The sequence below is a fragment of the Hyperoodon ampullatus genome (assembly GCF_949752795.1).
Source record: "Hyperoodon ampullatus genome assembly, chromosome: 18".
Lineage (NCBI taxonomy): Eukaryota > Metazoa > Chordata > Mammalia > Artiodactyla > Ziphiidae > Hyperoodon > Hyperoodon ampullatus.
Window position 1 is genome coordinate 7,638,760 of NC_136931.1, and position 20,516 is coordinate 7,659,275.

The 20,516-nt window shown below is 51.8% G+C and overlaps 1 protein-coding gene across 1 annotated transcript in view; it reads left to right on the forward strand.

Annotated features, from left to right (window-relative positions):
• LOC307066778 (polycystin-1-like protein 2) overlaps nt 1–20,516 on the forward strand; it is a gene marked incomplete at both ends in the record, with an annotated part of 83,467 nt that overhangs the window by 38,612 nt on the left and 24,339 nt on the right. Inside the window, 14 exon segments of the mRNA XM_079724022.1 lie at nt 34–127; nt 584–771; nt 2,288–2,495; nt 6,116–6,257; nt 7,783–7,959; nt 9,347–9,351; nt 9,604–9,684; nt 10,135–10,195; nt 10,738–10,845; nt 11,539–11,670; nt 14,826–15,048; nt 15,611–15,804; nt 16,714–16,807; nt 19,824–20,071. Of these exon segments, the coding sequence (XP_079580148.1) occupies nt 34–127; nt 584–771; nt 2,288–2,495; nt 6,116–6,257; nt 7,783–7,959; nt 9,347–9,351; nt 9,604–9,684; nt 10,135–10,195; nt 10,738–10,845; nt 11,539–11,670; nt 14,826–15,048; nt 15,611–15,804; nt 16,714–16,807; nt 19,824–20,071 (1,955 nt within the window).

Here is a 20,516-nt window from a genome sequence, read left to right on the forward strand (position 1 = left end):
CGTGAACCCGCGTGCTCTCCATCCTTGCCCCAGCTCGCCCTCGCTCTTCCTCCTTCCCCGGCTCCATAGCCCTGGGGTCCGGTCCTCTGGGAAGCTTGCCCTGGCACCAGCTGTCTGCTGTGCAGAGGTAAGAGCTCGGCGCTGTCCTCTGCTCCAGACACAAGAGGAAGCGCGTCACTCGTTTTTCTCATCTGATCCACAGCAGCCCCAGGAGTCAGACACTGTCAAACCCTTAGGGGGAACAGACGTTCTTAACCTACTTCCTCCCTCCTCTATTATCACGATCCCCTGAGCTCTCTCTACTGCAGCAGTTAGCACTCTGCGTTTTAATTGTTGGTTTCCTTGTCTGTCAGACTAGATATAAGGGCGGGGGCTGGGTCTCTATTCCCGTATCTCCAGGCCTCAAGCACAGGGCCTGGCCCAGAGCAGGCTCTGTTAATGCAGCTGAACGAGTGATGAACCCTTGGCACCCAGCCGGCACTCGGCCTAGTCACTTACCCAGTGATCCATCCCCTGCAGGCTAGGGGGATCAGACAGGTCTGTCTCCACTCCATGCCTCACACTGTGGCCACCCCTGGCACAGACTGCTCTGGGGCACAAGATGGGGTGCCAACTGTGGAGGGCGTCTCACCAGCCAGCTTCTTTTTCTGCAGAGAGACAGAGGGGATGTGGAGCTGTGCGTGGAACCCGGTCAGTACTTGGATCCTTTCACGACAGTGACTCTGGGCTGGCCAGACAGTAACAAGGACTTTCGCTTCCAGTGGGCATGTGGTAGGTGACCTTAGAACTCTGAACCATCCTATCTCACCACTGAGTGATGGACAGCGGTCAGCTTTTGCTGCTCTTTTTCTTAACCTTCACACCAGGATTACTCATGCTTGACATTTTGTGTGCCTTGTATGTGCCAGAGACTGTGAATTCCATGGAAATGGGAGGTGGGGGGAAGCAGTGGCAAACCACGATGGGGGTGGCCCTGAAGGCAGGCAACCAGGGGAGGCACTATCTGTAGAGAATTTAGGAACAATAGTTAAACCCTAAAACTCAGCCTGCTTTTTTATTATCACCACAAACAACGTTAGCTGTAAAATACTCCTCCCCTCTTGGACTGAACCCCTCTTTTAACCTCCACGCTCTTGGTATGCCACTGAGAAGATAGTTTAGAAGGAGGAAGTGATGAGGCCTTTTCTGACAAACCAAGATGGTAGCACTAGCACTTATTTTTAAGAAATGGTTGTTCTCCTTTTTATAGGGATATATCTTAGCTATGCACACACTCTTCTAGAAATAAAATGAATGCCATTCATACTGTACATATTGCTTTTGTTACCCTTTTTTTTCATTGAACAATATATCCCACATATTTTCATGTCTTGGTATCTTCTCCATCTTGATTTTCGTAATAACTGCATAATAGACTGTCAAGATGCTGTATTTATTTACCAGTGCCCTCTTTTTGGACATTGAGGTTGTTTCAAATTATTTGCCCTTATAAACAACGCTGTAATGAACATCCTTACAGTTCAATCTTTATTTGCAGCTGTGGTTACTTTCATAAACAAGTTCCCAGAAATGGAATAACTGGGTCAAAAGTCATGTAACATTTGAAGTCTTTTGATATTAATTGGTAAGTGCTCAGGACACCCTTCAGCATGTTAGTTCTTGTTATCTGAATTAATAGAGGATACAAATATAGGCTTTAGGTGACTGAGCTGATGACCTGACCTCAAGCATATCCTGTGAATGACTACACATCAGGGGTAGTTGGGGTAGTGGACACACATTAATCAACAGAGTTGAAGGGCAAAGGACACAGAGACTTACTGAGTTGGTACAAAGCAGGAGATGACATGCAGCCTCCCAGATAGAGATACAGCCTCCCAGGTCCCCAATGTACCGCACAGAGACAAACAGCTGTGGACAATCACTTACACCAGGGACAAGAAGGTGCCTTCTCCCAGACGGGGCTGTATATCCTCTGGGCGCCTCTCCTGCTCTGTGCTGGCCTGCTCACCAGTGCGAGTCACTGATGCAAAACAAGCCAACATATCCTGCAGGTTTGCTCAGAGTCTGGGTGAAGCGGGGGTCATTTTCCCAGAAACATTCTTCCGTGGCACCATTCCTTCAACCTGAAAGTAAAACTAAAAAAAAAAAAAAAAATCTCTATTTGGAACCAATTTTCTTATCTATGACCCATTTCTTCTAAAAACGCCAAACCAGAAGGTAGTCACATGGGTCAAGTTCAAGGTGCCTGGGTGGATCACAGTGTTGGCCCACCTCTCTCTCTCAGGGCACTGCTGGGCTCAGTGGAGCGACTGTGTTGAGAGGCAGCTGCTCCGCACAGACCAGAGGGAGCTGGTAGTGCCACCGTCCTGCCTGCCGATGCCTGACTCTGCTGCTACCCTGCGCCTGGCAGTCTGGAGAGGCCGGGAGCTGGAGAACCTGGAGAAGCAGTGCCTCTGTGTGTCTGCCCCCCTGGAACTCAGGCCGCGAGTCAGGTGGGAGCACCAGAGCAAACGCCTGCAGGGCTGCCATTTGGCCAACATGTACTGAGTGCCAGCTCTGGCTACACTGACTAAGGGGTAGGGCGTACAGTGGTGGGTAAAACCAGACCCAGTCTCAGTTCTCACTGGGGTTACTTGGTGATCAGCAGTGGTTCACACAAATGAATGGAAGGAGAGAGCGCGCCTCTATGACAACTTCCCCGACTCGGGTCAGGGAAGGCTGCCCTCAGCAGAGATGTGAAGACAGAAGAGGAATTAACTTGGCCAGGAAAAGGGAGGGCGGGAGACAGAACAGACAGTAAAGGGAGGGAGCATACAATAATCCGGAAGTGAAGGAGGCTGGTGTGGCTGGAGCATGGAGGAAGAGGAGGCAGGGCCTGGCTCCGGGCAGCCGCTGAGAGTGGACGCCAGACAGAAGGTGCTCCCGATGGACTCCTTTGTCCCTTTGCTGGGGCCCTGGGGTCTGTATGCAGCCATTGGGGGTGGGCAGTGGGGTCCACGGATCTGTGGAGAAGTCTTTGGTGCCTCCCGAGTTGTTGATGTCACCTCCCTCTTCTGGTCCTTTCAGTGAGTGACATAGGATGAAGGAAGCCTGCTTTCTCTGCTCAGCCTCAAGGAGCCACAGGTTTCTAGGGTGGGAGGGAATTTGGAGGGTACCACTCCAGTCTCTTCCTACTAAAGAGGATGAAACCGAGGCCCAGAGGAGAAAAGTGACCCCATCTTGGTCATACGGTTAATGGTTTGATGTTGTCCCAGCTCTGTCATTTACCATCTCTATTGTCACAGGCCTGAATCTCTCTAAGCCTCAGTTTCCCCACCTGAAAAACAAGGACAATAATAGTATTTTCCTCTTAAGGTTGTGGTGAATGTTAAGAATTATATTCACTGTAGCTGTGGGTCAAATCATATGAAATTGCCAACATTCAACCTTTTTTTTTTTTTTTTTCGATACGCGGGCCTCTCGCTGTTGTGGCCTCTCCCGTTGTGGAGCACAGGCTCCGGATGCGCAGGCTCAGCGGCCATGGCTCACGGGCCCAGCTGCTCCGCGGCATGTGGGATCCTCCCGGGCCGGGGCACGAACCTGTGTCCCCTGCATCGGCAGGCAGACTCTCAACCACTGCGCCACCAGGGAAGCCCTCCACCAGTTTTAATCCACAAAAATGGCCATTCCATGTGCTACAACCTAGCATTAGAAACAACTCTGGCAAAAGGTATGATTACTTCCACTCCCAGTGTGTGCTCCCAGGCATGCTACCTGCGTGCACCACACACAGCCTCACACCTGCTGGGCACGGAGGACAGAAGACAGGTTCCTCTGGCTCCTGAAGGGTTTGCCTGAAAGTCCTCAGCACGGCGCCGAGAATGTGAGCAGCTTTCCCGGGTCCACAGTTCCAGGAGGTGGTGAAGACAGGAGCAAACCCAGGTTCGCTCTTCCCCTACCCACCTCCAGCCCTCTCACCGCAGCCCCTTCCTTCACCTAGCTCCCCCACTCCCACCTCCCGCACACCGCACCTGGCTCTCATTCACCCCGAGCATAACTTACAGCAAACTTCCCTTTGGATGCCCTGGGGTCCTAAGCACACAGACTGCACAGCCTGACGCAAGGTCTTCTCATGAAACACCAGAGTCCTGTCGGGAGACAGATGTCAAGCTCTAACTGGGCAATGGAGAAGATTTTAAGAAGGGCTCTGTTGAGAAAACTGGGGGCAAGGTTGCAGAAACAAACGAGAGAGAACACAGGACCCCAGGGGCTCACCCTGAAGTGACCAGCATCTGCAAGGGGCAGCTACGCGTGGAGGGGGCTCCCTGGTAGGAGCGGTGGCTTTGAAGGATGAGGCAGGCAACCCCGGCAGGGAGGGCGCCGGGAGCAAAGCTTCCAGCTCTCTCTCCTCCTGCCCTCTCGTCTCCCGCTGAGTGAATCCATGGGCCAGAGGCTCAGCAGCCAGTGACATCTCCATGAAAGCAGCCTCCAGGATGGCGACCAAGGATGGGGAAGAGCTGCAGAGGCAAACATGAGATTATCCATTACCTGACTTTCCTTCCAGAACGTTCTGACAGGAGTCCCCTCATAGACAGGGCTATTCTTTCCTCCATCCAAGCCACACCTTGAATGGAAGCCTGGCTGCACCCTGAGCTGTTGGCAGACATGCTCAAACACTGCAGCTGCTGTGAACGACTGTTAGACGGTTAGAAGAGTGAGTTGTGAGTAGCAAGCAGGACGGGAGGGTAAGCGGGATTACTCACCTCTATCTGTGTTATTCCAGATTGTTGCCATGAGCCATGTCTGGCCACGTACATTTAAATTAAAATGACTTTTAATGAAATAAAGTTAAAAATTCAGTTCTCTGGTTGCACTAGCCACATTTCAAGGGCTTAATATGTAGTCACATTTGGCAAGTGGCTATGTTACTGGACAAAACAGGGACAGAACACTTCTATAAACGCAGAAAGTTCGATGGGGTGGTGTTAAAGTTATATTCTTAGGTTTTTCTCTGCCTCAGCCAAAGCCAGCCCCTCTCGTTAGGGCTTTGCGGCTTAGAAAGCATGTTCCCCAGAAGCCCCAGGAGGTCTGGCTTAAGGCTGAAGTTGGGGGATGGCTGGAGGGATCCTTGTCCCCATTGCCCCAAAGGCACACAGGGACCCAAGTCTGCAACAAGACCTCCTATCCATACTGGGCCAACAAAGTAATCCAATTTCTGAATTTCATGCCATTTTAGTCACAGTGAGACCCTGAGACACCATTTGTTTTTAAATAATGCCAGATTTTACAGATTTTTTTTTTTTTGGCCGTGCCATGTGGCACATGGGATCTTAGTTCCCTGACCAGGGATTGAACTCAGGCCCTTGGCAGTGAGAGTGCGGAGTCCTAACCACTGGACTGCCAGGGAATTCCCCAGATATTACAGATTTGATTTCAAGATTTGGAGAAAGCTTGAGATATCCTGCATTAGTTTCCCCCTGCTGCTATAACAAATAACCATTAACTTTATGACTTAAAACAACACAAATTTATTATCTTACATTGCTGGAAGTCAGAAGTTTGAAATGAGTCTCACTGGGCTAAAACCAAAGCAGTGGCGGGGCTGTGAACTGTCTGGAGGCTCTAGAGGAGAATCCACCCATAGGCTTTTCCAGCTTCTAGAAGCTGCTCCCATTCCCTGCTCCATTTTCAACACCAGCATCTTCAAATCCCGACCCCTCTCCCTCTCCCTCTCCACCACCCCTGCCTCTACCATCACATCTTCTCTGACTCTGACCCTCCTACCTCCCTCTAGTAAAGACCCCTGTGATTACATTGGTCCCAACTGGTTAATACAGGATACTCTCCCCATTTCAGAATCCTTAACTTAATCAAATCTCCAAAGCGATTCTGCCGAAGTGCCTTTTGCCATGTGAGTAACATACCCATAGATTTCAGGGATTAGGATGTAGCTATCCTTGGGAGGCTATGATCCTGCCCACCACACATCTTAGGAGACAAGAAGAGGTCTACCGGCTTTGGAAAACCCCATATGAGCCTGGCCACTTTCTCAGACCCCAAATCTTTCTGAAACAGCTTCATCAAGCCACTGGAATTACATTTCCTCTCCCCACCTTCCTATGTCTATGCCAAGGTCAGAGGGCGTAACCTCTCTGTCTGCGGGGTCAGTGCCTGCGGTCAGCGTCGCCTTGGGGGGCATGCAGAAGGTGCAGGAGCTGGCCGAGGCACTGAAAGAGCTGACCCGCCGCAGTGAGGAGCCCATGCCCTCGGCCCGGGTGAGTAGTTCCCACCCGCTGAGCCAGGCAAGAGGACGCGCACCTCTGTGGTGGGTGGCTGACAACAACCCCCAACCCAGGTCACAGGTCCCTCAGTCACAGGGCCTCCAAGACTTCTGCCTTCTTGTTCCCAAGGGTCCCACATGGGCGATGCCAAGGGAGAGCAGGTGCCCCTCTCACAGCCCTGTGTCTCCCTCTGCTTGTGATGGCCTGTGTGCTCACACACCTCACTCCCCCGCCAGCCGGTGCGCACCTGCATCTAACTAATCATTGGGGGGTCAAGGGTGTGTCCAGATGCTGCTGCTGACCCGACCATGTCCCCCACTTGAGTGCACTGTGAGGTCCAGCTGCCAGCTCTTGCCTTTCTTTGCCTGGGGGCCTTCTCTGACCTCCCCTCCAGAGTCCATTCTGCCTGCCCACTTGGCAGGTTGGACATGTCAGGGGGTCAATGCAGCTCTCAGTGACTAATGGGCTGGGGTACAGACACCCCGGCTCCCCCGCTCCTCTTGGTGGAGGCCTCCCAAGTAGGACTGAGCCCCAGGTAAGTGGCTTGATCACACCCCCTGGACTGACTTCCTACCCTTCCCTGTCTCGCTTCCCCATTCTGCTTCCAGCGTTTCCTGGGATTATCTCCAAATAAATGACTGGTTGTCAGATTCTTGCCTTAGGGCCTGCTTCTTGGAGGACTCAGATTGAATCACCACGTTCCCAACGCTGTGGCAGCCAAATGTCAGTAAAGAAGCCATAAGCAGTAAAGGGGAGAGCTGTCTCGGCTCTGACCCACCCACTCTGTCAGGAGGTTGTCCCCTCACACTCCTGGTCCTGGAGCCTGCTACGCTGACCTTTATTTCTGGGACCCCGATCACCCTAATATCATACTTCCCACTTACACATCCATTTGCTCATGCATCCCTTCTATGCACATACATCTATACACGTACATATACATCCGTCCCTCCACCCTTCCACTCATTTATCCGTGCATTAATTTTTTCATTCATTCAACAAGTGCTCCCCCGATGCCTAGTATGTGCCAGGTACTATGCAACTCATTGAAAATTCATCAGCAAATCACATAGACATGGCCTCTGCCTTCATGGCACTTTTAGACAACTGGGCCCACCAGTTACTAAACCATTTCACGAATACATATATAATTACAAAATCGGAATAAGTGCTATGTCCATCCATCCAGCCAGCCAGCCAGCCAGCCAGCCAGCTATCTCAAGTCAGTGAATGTTTACTGAATGCCTACTATGTGCTGGGCATTGAGCAGGGCACTCTGGGAAAGATCCAGAGATGCATGAGGCTAGTGTCCTGAAGGAACTTAGCACGTGATAGGGAAGGAACCCCTGGCCTCAAGTCAGCGACACAGGCAGCTTGTGTGACGGGCCCAGCCCAGATTTTCCCTGGCTTGAGCCCCCACCTTGCTCCCCTCCACTGAAGCCCTGGTCCCTGGAATGGCCCAGGGGCTGGTCTAACCCAGGCAGGGGTGCATGCTGTTCTTCCTCCTCCTTGGGGTGAGCCCAGCAGGGCTCTGCAGCATGCCAGTGAGGCCCTGTTGGCAGTGAGTGCCGAGGCCCATCCTGAGGACCAGAGGCACCAGGAGGCCACCGGGGACCTGTTCCAGGCTGTGGGCAGCGTGCTGGAAGCTTCCCTGAGGGACAGACCAGAAGAGCCTGCAGGGGCCAATGGCAGCCAGGTAGGTGTCCCAGCCCAGACACAGACGTCATGCTTACCGCGTGCCCAGGTCACACCAGCACTTCTAGGTGGATCTTTCTCCACACCTTGCAGATGAGGAAACTGAGGCACTGAGGTTAAAGTCCTTTCTAGGAGCTGAAAGGAAGGCTCCAGAGACCAGAGCTTCTGGGAGGCAGTGTGCTACAGCAGGCCAAGCGCAGCCTTCAAAAGAGGCGGCCTGAGTTTGAACCCTGACCTTGTCACTCACAAGCCTTGTGACTTGGGCCAGTGACACAACTTTCTGCAGCCTCATCTCCTCATCTGTAGTAGGTTGACAAGCTCTGCCTCATCCTGGAGAGGCCACCCGTTGGAGAGATCGTAGGTTCACCCTTGCAAGTTTGAATCCAACTCCTGGTTCACTGAGCCAAGGATACAGAACATCTTTAGAAGAGAGGCAGCCCCCAGAGGAAGAAGAGCCGCAGCACAGCCTCACGCGGCCACAGCACCCAGGACGTCATCATGACGGAGCCACAGAACCCATTACCTGCTGCTCCACAGCCCTTTACCGTGCGGGGAAATCACTGCATTCAAGAAGAACTCACACACATATTCTCGCACGTGGCCACACAAACACACTCAAACACATATCCACACACACATACACAAACACTAATACTCATACACACATTCAATCACACACACTCACACATTCACGCACACTTCTAGGCACTCATTTACGCTCACATACATCGGGAAGCACACACTCCGGCACACACTCACACAGATGCACACTTACACTCCTATCTTCACACAGGGCCACACAGTCACACAAACACACAGACTCTCATATACGGTTGCAGTCACACACAAAACCACATATGCACACTCATTCATGCTCAGATACTTATACTCCCACACCCTCAAACCACATTCACTCAGACACACATTCACACACTTACACTCACACACACAAATACTTACATTCACACCCAGTCTCCCTCAATACACACATAACACTCACATTCACGCACATACAGTCACACACCCGTCAGACATAATGCATACACGCACGCGCAGCCTGCGCACTGATAGGAGCTCTGCACAAACGTCCAGCCCTCCCGTTCCCCACGCCTGCCTTGGCTTCAGCGAGGCCACATCTTCACCCAAGGGTTTGGGGTGCATGGGGACTGGAGTCTGAGCCCGGGTGACCCCGTGCAATGGCTCTGCCTGTGACTTTCCATTTCCCCATGAATAAGACCTGGGCTGTGGGCAGATGTCAGGGTCCAGTGGAGCAGCACGGACAGGCGCACAGTGAGCCCTGCCGCGATCCCGGCGCTTCCCCTTATCAGTGCATGGCTGCCACAAGTTATCACTCTCTCTGTGCCTCTGTCTCCCTGTCTGCCAAACAGGGGTGGTAAAGCACCTGCTGGCAGAGCCTGGAATCTTCTAAGCGCTCACTCTTGGCTCCCTACAGCACCTGGGCCCAGTAAGGGGCCTTCCATCATGGTCTCCGCCTTGCTCCTCTGCCGGTCCCTGCAAAGGGCACACTAGTCTGGTGGCAGTAACCAGAGGTGGTATACGGACACCGGTCCACAGCAGTGTCCCCTGCTTCCTTTTCCAGACAGCCATAGTGCCCCAGCTGCTGGGAGCTGTGGGGCACATGTAGGCCGCCGTCCTGCCGGGGGGGACTGCCCGGGGACCTTCCAGCCACGCTGGCCGCCCCCTGCATCTCCGTGTACACAAACAGGTAACCGGCTACACTGTGGTATCCCCTGACCTGGCTCATGCCACACCCAAGACCCTGTGACAGGCAGAGCCCAGGAGACCTGCCTGGCAGTGGGGGAAGTGATGGGACCTAGAGTGGAAAGGGCTTTTCACCAAGAGAAGGTCCCCGTGTTGGGTGTTTGTGCAGCACAGGAAGGGACGTGGTGAGTGCCACGCCAGTGTCAGAGCCACGCATGTGTCCCGAGAGACGGGTCATGTTGGGCTGTGCAGGTGAGGGGGCAGAATGAAGGGCACTAGCCCACTTGTAACCTCACCCAGCGTGTGTCGGGCAAGCCTGCTGCTCCGTGGACCTGTGGGGATTCCAGACGCACTTGCCTTGGGAGTTTCTCCATGGAGCTTCTGCCTACCTCTCACTGAGCCCTCTTCCAGTACCTGGGGATGCCCTCCCCCCTTCCATCCCTTCCCCTGACAGTCGTGGGCTGGACGACGCTGCAGGCACCGCTGGGACCCCCTGCACCGAGCACCCTCCCTTGGTTCCTCCTGCCAGGGGTGCTCTTCTGGATCCCAGGGGCAGTTTCCCAAAGCAGGATCCGGATCAGCACTAGGATCTGAAACCAGATCCCCAGCCTACTCAGATGGGATGAGGTCAAAGGCCAGTAAAGATGGCTTTATGGGAGCCCATGACATCAGAGGTCAAGTAGATAGGGGAGATAAGTCTGGAGAAATGTCTACAGCCAAGCTCATTTACTCATTCAACAAAATATGTATTGACCACCACCATGAGCCAGGCGCTGTTCTAGGCACTGGGGTGCCACAGTAGGCAAAGCTGGCTACAGCCCTGTCCTCGTGGAGCCGCCAGCCCAGAGTGGAGACATTGGCTGCCTTTTATGCTGCTCCTACTGATGTAAATATGCAGAACTATCTACAGGGATCCCAAAAGAGTCGCCCACTCTGATGCTAAAGCCGGGATCCCTGTAGAGCAAGAGGTGGGCAGATCTTCCTCCGACTGACCTTCTCCCCTCTCCCCCGGCACCTCTGTTCTCACCTTGTGGAAGGAATACAGCCCCGGAGCTAGCGAGGCTCCCCTGTGCACGTTGCTGCTGCCAGCTCTGCGACCTTCACCCTGCCCGCTGCCCCCTCCCTTGGCTCCATGGAGGACAGTAGGGTGCCTGTGGACATAAGGGTAACAACGGAAGGAATCTCCTTGGGAACAGCCCTTTAGAGTTTGCAAAGCACCTGCACATATATTTGCTCATTTACGTTGATAACAACCCTGTCAATTATGGAATTATTACGCCTATTTTACAGGTGAGGTTCAGTGACTTGCCTGAGGCCACAAGCAAAGTGGCAGAGCTGGGGTTCAGACCTAGGCCTCTGACTCCCCAGTCCATCCTCTTTCTACTGTGTTGTGGAATTTCTCCAGCAGCCTTGGTTGAATTAGTCATTGGAAATTAAGCTCTTCAGACTTTGTTCCATAGCTAGGAAACAGTAAACTCAGGGCTCTCTCCATCCCCAAATTAGGGCACATCTGACTCTCTGCTCCTTGAGCCTCAGAGAAAGCAAACAAACTTCTTTCTCTTAGAGACTTGCTGGCTTTGCAGGAAGAAAGGCTTAGACTGTTTATAGCCCAGTAACTGCTTGGCTGTAACAAGTCCAATTGGGTCTCCAAGCCCACCTTTCTGAAGCCACAATCCTGAAGGGAAGACACATACCAGGACAGACAGCAGCAGCTAAGGGCGGGGGGCCCTCCCAGTCACCCCACAGGGCAAGAGCCACTTGTCCCTCCCATCTTAGGAAACCTCATCCTTCACACAGGGACCTAGTCACCTTCCGGCCTTCGGGGCCCTTGGCTGACACTCTTTGTTCCTGGTCTCAGATGATGAGTTTCCCAAAGAACCCATTCCCAGCCGGAAGTCACTTCGATGTCAGAGGAACTGTTGGTGGCCTCTCTCTGACCAGCCCTAGTGGACAGCTCATCCCTGTGAAGAATCTGTCGGAGGATATCGAGGTAGACTTGGGGTGCTCTCAGAAGTCAGGAGGTGCTTCTGTCTTCTTTTTCAACTTGGTTGGGACCAAAAGTTGGTCGGTTATTGGAAAAAAAAAAAAGAAAGAAAGAAAGATTAAAGAAGAGAATCATTAAAAATGATCTTTAGGGCTTCCCTGGTGGCGCAGTGGTTGAGAGTCCGCCTGCCAAGGCAGGGGATACGGGTTCGTGCCCCGGTCTGGGAGGATCCCACGTGCCGCGGAGCGGCTGGGCCCGTGAGCCATGGCCGGTGAGCCTGCACGTCCGGAGCCTGTGCTCTGCAACGGGAGAGGCCACAACAGTGAGAGGCCTGCGTACCCCAAAAAAAAAAAAAAAAAAAAAAAATGATCTTTACCCTCCATTAAGCATTGTATTTTAACGTAAAACTATAAATGTATGTCATTATCAATCTTAAGGTGTACAACTGAAAGTTTCTTTAAATCTGTTGATTGGAATTTTTTTTTTTTTTTTTTTTTTTGCGGTACGAGGGCCTCTCACCTCTGTGGCCTCTCCCTCCACGGAGCACAGGCTCCAGACGCGCAGGCTCAGCGGCCATGGCTCACGGGCCCAGCCGCTCCACGGCATGTGGGATCTTCCCGGACCGGGGCACGAACCCATGTCCCCTGCCTCGGCAGGCGGACTCCCAACCACTGCGCCACCAGGGAAGCCCTGATTGGAATTTTAATCATCTTCACTACATAAATCATCTGCTGAACATAGTTATATTTTCTTTAAAGTGAATAAAAAATGTAGGCACACTGGTACAATATGAGTTCAGATTCTTTTGAGATTTTAATGACTTTTTTTCTAATCTTCTACAGTTTTCTCATCAGTGACTAATTCAATAACAATTTTTCCCCACTCATCTTTATTGAGTCTTCTCAAAGCCTTCAACTTAAGTTTTTATGCAAATCGTTCTTTTACACTCCTACTTTGTCAACTTATCCCTCTATGAGAGCTATCGTCAAAACAGACCCTTACAATCACAAGTACAATGGACGTTAGCAGGTGTGGGATCAGACACAACTGTCTATTGTTGAGCATACAGCCTGACAGGTAGGAGGGGCTGCCAGGATTACTAGAGAGGAGATGTAGATTGGGTTCCCTGGAAGCCGGCACTGAGAAGGTGTTTGTGGTGCAAGATGCTTGCTAGAGATCAATGCTTGTGGTGAGTGAAGAAAGAAAACAGGATTGGACAGAAGTCAGACTACAATCCAGACGCCACAAAGGCTCAGTCAACCCAGAGGGGGCTCTGCAGCAAGTAGCAGCCACTAGGGCTCTAGCAATCGTGTTTGCTATCTTCTGTATGTTATGATGTTTTGATATCTTAAAAATCTTGCTGGTGGGGAGAGACTGCCCCTCCCAGGGCCAGCCAGTTCTCAGAGAGAGCAAGGGCTCTGCCAGGGCACACCTTTCATGTGAACACCAACCAGTCCTGAGTCTATACCCCAACCACCCCCTTTATCTCACTCACTCACCAGGCCAATATTCAAGCTCTGCCCCAAGTCATCCCAGGGCCAGGTACCAACTAGAGACCAGCCCTATAGCCAAAGTCTGCTGGAATTATTCAGACTGGCCAATCCTAAGCTGTTTTCTATGCCCTGTCTTGCCTTTCCTGTGGAAACCCCAATAAAGCTGTGGACTAGGCTTTCCCCCTTGCCTGCTTCTGCATCCTGACCGAGTGCTTCCCTTGTGGCCCCGCGTGGCATGGCAGGTCCTCCGCTCCTAGGAAATATAAGTAATAAATTCTTCAGGGCAGACCCTGAAGGAGCTGAGAGCTGGAGCCTGTCTGTTGACCGTACTCCCTGTGACTGGGTAGGAGGTCCTTCCTAGAAGGGAGAGCTGGCTGGCATATTCCTGTGTCTACCGTAGAGGGCCACCAGGAGCAAATAAAAAGGTGCATGGTGGGCATTAATCAGTCTGTTTTTAAAAGGGGATGGAGGGCATCAGTTAATCTGGAGAGCTGATTAAATGGAGAGTGGTTGTGAGAAATTCTAATGTAAGAGTAAAAGCAGAGGAATAGTAGCAACTAACTGTTGAGCGCTATTGTGTATCTGGCACTTGACTCAGTATTTTGTATATGATAACATTTTGAATAATCTCCGTGAGTCTATGTATTCTACTGATGACAAGAAACTGAGGCTCAGGAATTCCCTGGCGGTCCAGTGGTTAGGACTCCGTGTTTTCACTGCTGAGGGCTTGGGTTCGATCCCTGGTTGGGGAACTAAGATCCCGTAAGTCACGCAGTGAGGCCAAAAAAAAAAAAAAAGAAAGAAAAAGAAAGAAAGAAAAAGAAAAGAAACTGATGCTCAGAGTGGTCTGTTAATTGGTCAGAAGTCCTAGAGTTAATATAGGGCAGAGCCAAGATCAAACAGAGGTCACTGTGCCTCTGCGGCCTGTGCTCCTAACTTAATCTTACTTGTTCCACTCTTTGATTAACACCACCACTAGTTCATATGCCACCTTTGTGCAAACTAGAAAGATGCACCCTTGTGCACTTTCTGTGCAGATGCAGCCCCAAGCTGGGGTGAACAGATTGATAAGCACTGGCTGAATACATGTCCCCAAACTATCCACATCCTCATCCCTGAGCCGTGAATATGTCACCTGACATAGCAAAAGGGGACTTTGCAGATGTGATTCAAGTTAAAGATCCTGAAATATAGAGGTGATCCTGGGTTATCTGGGTGAGCCCAGTGTCATCAAGAGGTCCTTTTAAGAGGCAGGCGGAGGGGGGAGTTGACTCTAGAAAAGAAAAAGGTGATTCGATGACAGAAGCAAGAGGTTGAGTGATGCAAGGAGGGGCCATGAGCCAAAGGACTGCAGGCACCTCCAGAAGCTGGAATCGGCAAAGAAGTGGATTCTCCTCTGGAGCCTCCAGAAGGAACTAGCCCTGCCAACTGCAGCCCTGTGAGACTGGTTTTGGGCTTCTGGCATCCAGAACTGTAAGGGAATAAATTTGTGTTGTTTTAAGCCACCAGGTTTGTGGTCATTTGTCACGGCAGCCCCCGGAAACTAGTGGAAAGAGCAGAGTTCAGGGTGGATTTCGGGTCCCCAGGAGCTCACCCTGCCCAGCAGCCCTGATGCTCACTGGCATTCCTGTCCTGGCACACCCTTGATTTGACTGCTTCTGACGACAGATCCTGCTGCCTCAGCTTTCAGAAGGACACAGCGAGCCAACTGTGTTGAACCTGACCAGACCTGAAGCTCTGTGGATGAACCTGACTTCAGGGGGTGTGGCTTTGGGGATCCAGCTGCACTGGAGACCTGACATCCCACTCATGCTCAGCCTGGGCTACGGCTACCACCCCAGCGTGACCAGCGACGACGCCCAAGCTCACCTCCTGCCAACGGCTGTTCCAGGTAGTCCCACCACTGGGCCAGTTTCTTGAGCTGCTTCCTGGGGGATTTGACCAGCTTAAAACTTGAGAATCATAGGGAAAAAGAAAAACAGAGAAAAAACACTTGCTACATTCAGTGCTTATTTCTGTTGGTGGTATTATTGCTATTACTAGGTGATATTAGGTGAACACTTACTATATGCCCTGAAGAAGTTGACAAGCACTCACAGAACTGAACTCATTACAATCCTCATAATAGCCCTTAGGGATGAAGAAGAATGAAATTTCTACTTTTCAGATAAAGACAGAGAGGTTAAGTAACTGGCCCAAAGTCACACAGCTAAGAAGGGAGAGAGTCAGAATCTGAGCCCTGGTCAGTCTGACTCGGCAGCTGTGCTCAGCACCCTGACTTGGGAGTGCCTCCTCTTCCATGCTCCTGGCCTCAGGAGGAGAGGGTACTCCTAGGACATCGGGGCGGCCATCAGGATCGGATTCCCTGCCAAGGCATCTTGCTGCCCCTCTCCCGTCATGTTAGTCCAGTTTCCATGAGGCTTCAGACTGACCCGGACCCCTGCTTCCTGAAGATGGGCTGTCCACATGGATCCTGAGCCCAGAGGACCTGCATTTTGGAGAAGGCATCTACTATCTGTCTGTGATCCCCCAGTCTGATCTGGAGCCGGCCCCCGGCAGGGACTTCACAGTTGGCATCACCACCTTCCTGTCCCATTGTGTGTTCTGGGATGAGGTCCAGGGGACTTGGGACAACTCCAGGTGCCAGGTAAGGAAAGGGAAGCAAAGAAGAAGGTGGTAGAGCTGAGACTCAAACCCAGGTCTGTCCCCAGAGCAAAAGCTCTAAGCGACGTGAGGCACTGCTTCTCCAGAGCTCACAGAGCCCTTGGAGGCATGTGGCCCTATTAATTGCAATCAGATTCCTGTCTCAGGGCAGCTCAGCTCTGCCTCCAAGGAGCCAAGCCCGTGACACTGTCCTGGTGACAGACACTGGCTTTGAGGCCATCAGAAGCCATCCCTGAGGTATCGGTGCTCCCCTTCCCTCTTCCATGCCTTTGCATATGCTGCTGTCTCCGCCAGGACACCCTTCTTCCCTACCCCACCTGGAAAACTCCCATTCACCCTTCGATCTCCCAATCCAATGCCACCTTCTTTGGGTGGCAGATGTTTGCAGTCTCCCTCTGTTGGACTTCCATACCCTCCCCAAGAACAGCAACCTCCACATCTAGTTGAAATTTGTCACACACCTGTCTCCATCCCCTACACCATATACCTTCTTACATTCATTCTACAAATATCCACCCGGTGCAAGGCCAACTGATAGGGATACAATGATGAGAAAAACCAGTGAGCTTTCAGTCTAGCAGAGGACACAGACAAGAAGCAAATGGCACATATGTCCAATGACAACAGTCATAAGTAGTGTAAGAAGCCAGGTCTCAGCAGAGCCACAGAAGGGGACTTAAAGCCAAGCTCCTTCCGGGTTTGTTTCTGCTGCATCTTTGGCTTCCTTGTCAACTCCTGCTTCCAGCTGTCACACATAGGGAGCCCCCTGCGCAAAGTGCCAAGAAGAGACGAAGGCACGTTGAGATGTCCAAGAGACAGTGGGTCCCCCACACCTGAAGCACAGGTCTTTGTACCTCGTGAACGAGACCCTGGGTGTGTTGCAACCTTTTAGAGTCCTCACTACCAAAAGCTTCTCCGATCCCCACGCTGCTGGCAGAATACCCGCTGCAGGCTGCCTTCCGAGGCCGGGGGATCAGAACAGGATGGTGCAGGGGCTGGCGGCGCTGGCTCTGCCATCAGACAGACTTGGGTCCAATCCCACGGCATCAGTACTTGCAAGGTGACCTTGGACAAGGCACCCCACCTCTCTGAACTTTCCCATCTGCAAATGGGGATAAAGGATGGCTGCCACTTACCACAGGGTGGGACCTAGACGAGGTTAGGGGTCTAAAGTACCTAATGTGGTGCCTGGCACATAGGAGGTGCTCCACAGATTAAAGTAATTGCTGTGTTAGACACTCTGAGCATAGAGAAGACAAAACTATATAAAATGGAAATCAAGGAAAACAATGGACGTAGGATTCCGCATGCGGTTGGGTTGAGGGGGAGCATGGGGACAGACTGCGGGAGGACCACTTAGCTAAACGTAACTTATTGGAAAGTTCCTAGCTTTTGAGTGGAGTCATGGGTTCCCAGGTGCTTATTATGTTATTAAGAATATACAGCGGGGCTTCCCTGGTGGCGCAGTGGTTGAGAGTCCGCCTGCCGATGCAGGGGACACGGGTTCGTGCCCCGGTCCGGGAAGATCCCACATGCCGCGGAGCGGCTGGGCCTGTGAGCCATGGCCGCTGAGCCTGCGCGTCCGGAGCCTGTGCTCCGCAACGGGAGAGGCCACAACAGTGAGAGGCCCGCGTACCGCAAAAAAAAAAAAAAAAAAAAAAAAAAAAAAAAGAATATACAGCTACTAATGCACATATACACGAATGTGGGGTGTACAAAAGAATATGGGAGTTGTGTTATAGTGCCAAAATTATATTAACCCAATATTGTGTACCTGATGCTCATTATATAGATGTTGATACAGATATAGATACTGATACAGATATATAGAGATCATTGAGGAGCCATAAATAAGTGAATGGGGAAAAAAAATAAGTAAATGGGATCACTAAGTTTGGACAGAAAACCACCACTGTATTCTCAAAGTAACTGAAGAAAGTTCCAAATCTGTAAACTGCAGACCTTATCAGGGAGGAAATGCAGAATTATTGCAAGGGGTTTGAGAACTGCATTCTTATTTATACATTTTTCTCGAAGGATACTAAAGGTGAAACTATTGTCACGAGGGGATCTCATGAAAATTTTCCGGTCTTTCCAGATTAATTTATGGTTTTCAAAAGGACTCTCATGCTGGAAAAGACTGGGAAAGCCACTGTCCTCCAAGTCTTTGTGAAAACCCAGAAGGGCAAAGATGTTGGGCATCAATCAGCTCTGGTCCCTGGGCTCCCAGCGCTGAGACGGTCTTGTCACTGATACTCGCTTGGGGTTCCTCTCTGTAGGGGCCCTACCCCTCCTGGGTGTGCCAAGGGTTCCTGTAAGACCCACAGCTGTGTGCCAAATGCTGACCAGGATTGGGAAACGGTGAGCAAACATGGAACTAAGACCCATGTGAAATCTGTCAATAAAGCAGTTGACGCCATAGCTGTTGGAGGGGTCGGCCTCTCTCTGTGGCTCGTTCAAGGTAAAAGAATTACCTGCTGGGATGTTTGCGCTGCTGTGGGCTCTTCCTCACCAGGTGCTGGGCACAGAACTTTCCGCATGCCAGTGTTTTCTGTTGCCTCCTACCTTACCACCTCGTTGTGGACCCTGGAATGAAAAGGTAGTACTGGGTTGTGGGTTTGAATTAAATCTTTACCCACCAAATGGCCCTGGGTGGATTGCAAGCTGGCTGGGGGCTTTAGGGAAGGACTGGTTCTAAGTGCAGAGTATGAATTAAGAGCCGGATGGGGGCCCTGCCCTGCCTCATCCCTGTCTCCTCCCCCACCAACTGCATTCCCCACACCGCCAGGGACCTTGTGCCCAAGTTCCATGTACACACCCCGTTTCTCCACATTTTGCCACCCTTGTGCCCAGGGATGGCCACAGCAGTAGCCAGTCCTCCACAGAAGGACGATCCTGAGGAATGGGTCTAGGCAGGCCCTGTAACAGGGAATTCTAAGGTCCAGGTCCCCAAACCACTATCTAAAAGTGGGCGTCCCAGGGCCAGGACTAGGTAAGGCAAGTGAGGCATCTAGAATGCAAAATTTAAGGGGGGATCTTTCTTGGGGTCACCTAGGACCTCGCCCTAGTCCTGGCTGAGTGGTATGTGCTGTGGTGGGCATGCCCTGCCCCGCTCCCAACTCATCCTGTGCAAAAGGGCGCAGCCTGAGGACGGCTAGACTGGGACTCTTCAAAGCATGAGCCCAGGATGGGGTGGGGTCGCAGGTGCGTCGATCTAAGGTAGGTAAAATTTAGAGAATTTTTTCCTGGTGCTGAGACACCAGCTTAGGATTTAAATATCTGTCCTTCCCTTTTTCTTGCATGGTTCCCCCAACCTCCGTCTTTTTTTTTGCTCTTCAGTGTAAGATGAGCAACTGTCCCAGTTTTCCTGGGACTAAGGGGGCTTTTAGTGTGAGAAGCAGGAAAGTCTCTGGCAAACTGAGATGAATTGGTCACCCTGAATGTCCTCTCAGCACCTTGCCCATTGCCTGGCCTGGATGTAGCACCCAACAAATAGCTGCCCAGTGAATGAGCACCCGGTGGGAGAATGTAATGTAAGGATGCACACCAAATGTGTGATAACGGCTGCTTTTGGAGGCTGGCAGACAGAAGGGACTTCAATTTTACCCGTAATACTTCTTACATAAAAAAGGCAAAGCAGGGCTTCCCTGGTGGCGCAGTGGTTGAGAGTCCGCCTGCCGATGCAGGGGACACAGATTCGTGCCCTGGTCTGGGAAGATCCCACATGCCGCGGAGCGGCTGGGCCTGTGAGCCATGGCTGCTGAGCCTGCGCGTCCGGAGCCTGTGCTCCGCAACGGGAGAGGCCACAACAGTGAGAGGCCCGCATACTGCAAAAAATAAACAATAAAAAAAATTTAAAAAATAAAAATAAAAGCCCAAAGGAATCCTGGAGCTGGTCTCCCAGCAGCCTCCCCAGCCCCTCCCCAGGACAGCGTCCCCCCCACAGTTTTCCCACCTTGAGCTCGGGTGGGCAGGGATGTGCTCCCTGAATATCCCTACCAGGGCCTCTCTGGGGTTGCGGGGGGCCACAGACCACCCGCTCCCAGATACACTGCCTCTGCAACCACCTCACCTTCTTTGGAAGCACGCTCCTGGTCATGCCCAATGCCGTGGATGTCCGCCAGACCGCTGAGCTCTTTGCCACCTTCAAGGACAGCTCTGTGGTCGTGACCACCGTGGGCTGCCTGTGTGTGGCCTACGTGCTGGTGGTGATCTGGGCAAGGAGGAAGGATGCTCAGGATCAGGCCAAGGTGAAGCTGCACAGTCCCCGGCAGCAGGAGGGAGGACAGGAGTGTCCCTTTGCAGGGGCTCCAGGCCATGGAGCCCAGGTGGGGAGCTGAGGGGCCAGCTGCAAATCCAGGCCTTGACCCCTGGAGTCATCTCAGGTAAGCTGGCCCCTCAGCCTCTTGACCAGTAAAATGTCCTTGTTCATCAAAGTATCAGGAGGAGTATGAAACTGACCTCTTATTGAGAATTTTCTATGTGCCAGGTACTACCCCCATTTAATGCTCATGATAGCCCCAAGGGGAAGATACTGTGCTGAGAGTCCCCAAGACCACCCTCGAGTTCAGTGATTTGCTAGGACTCACAGAACTTAAAAAAGCCACTATCCTTATGATTATGGTTTATTATAGTGAAAATGGTGCAAATTAAAATCAGCAAAGGAAAGGGTCCAGGAGGGATCAGGCAAGAGCT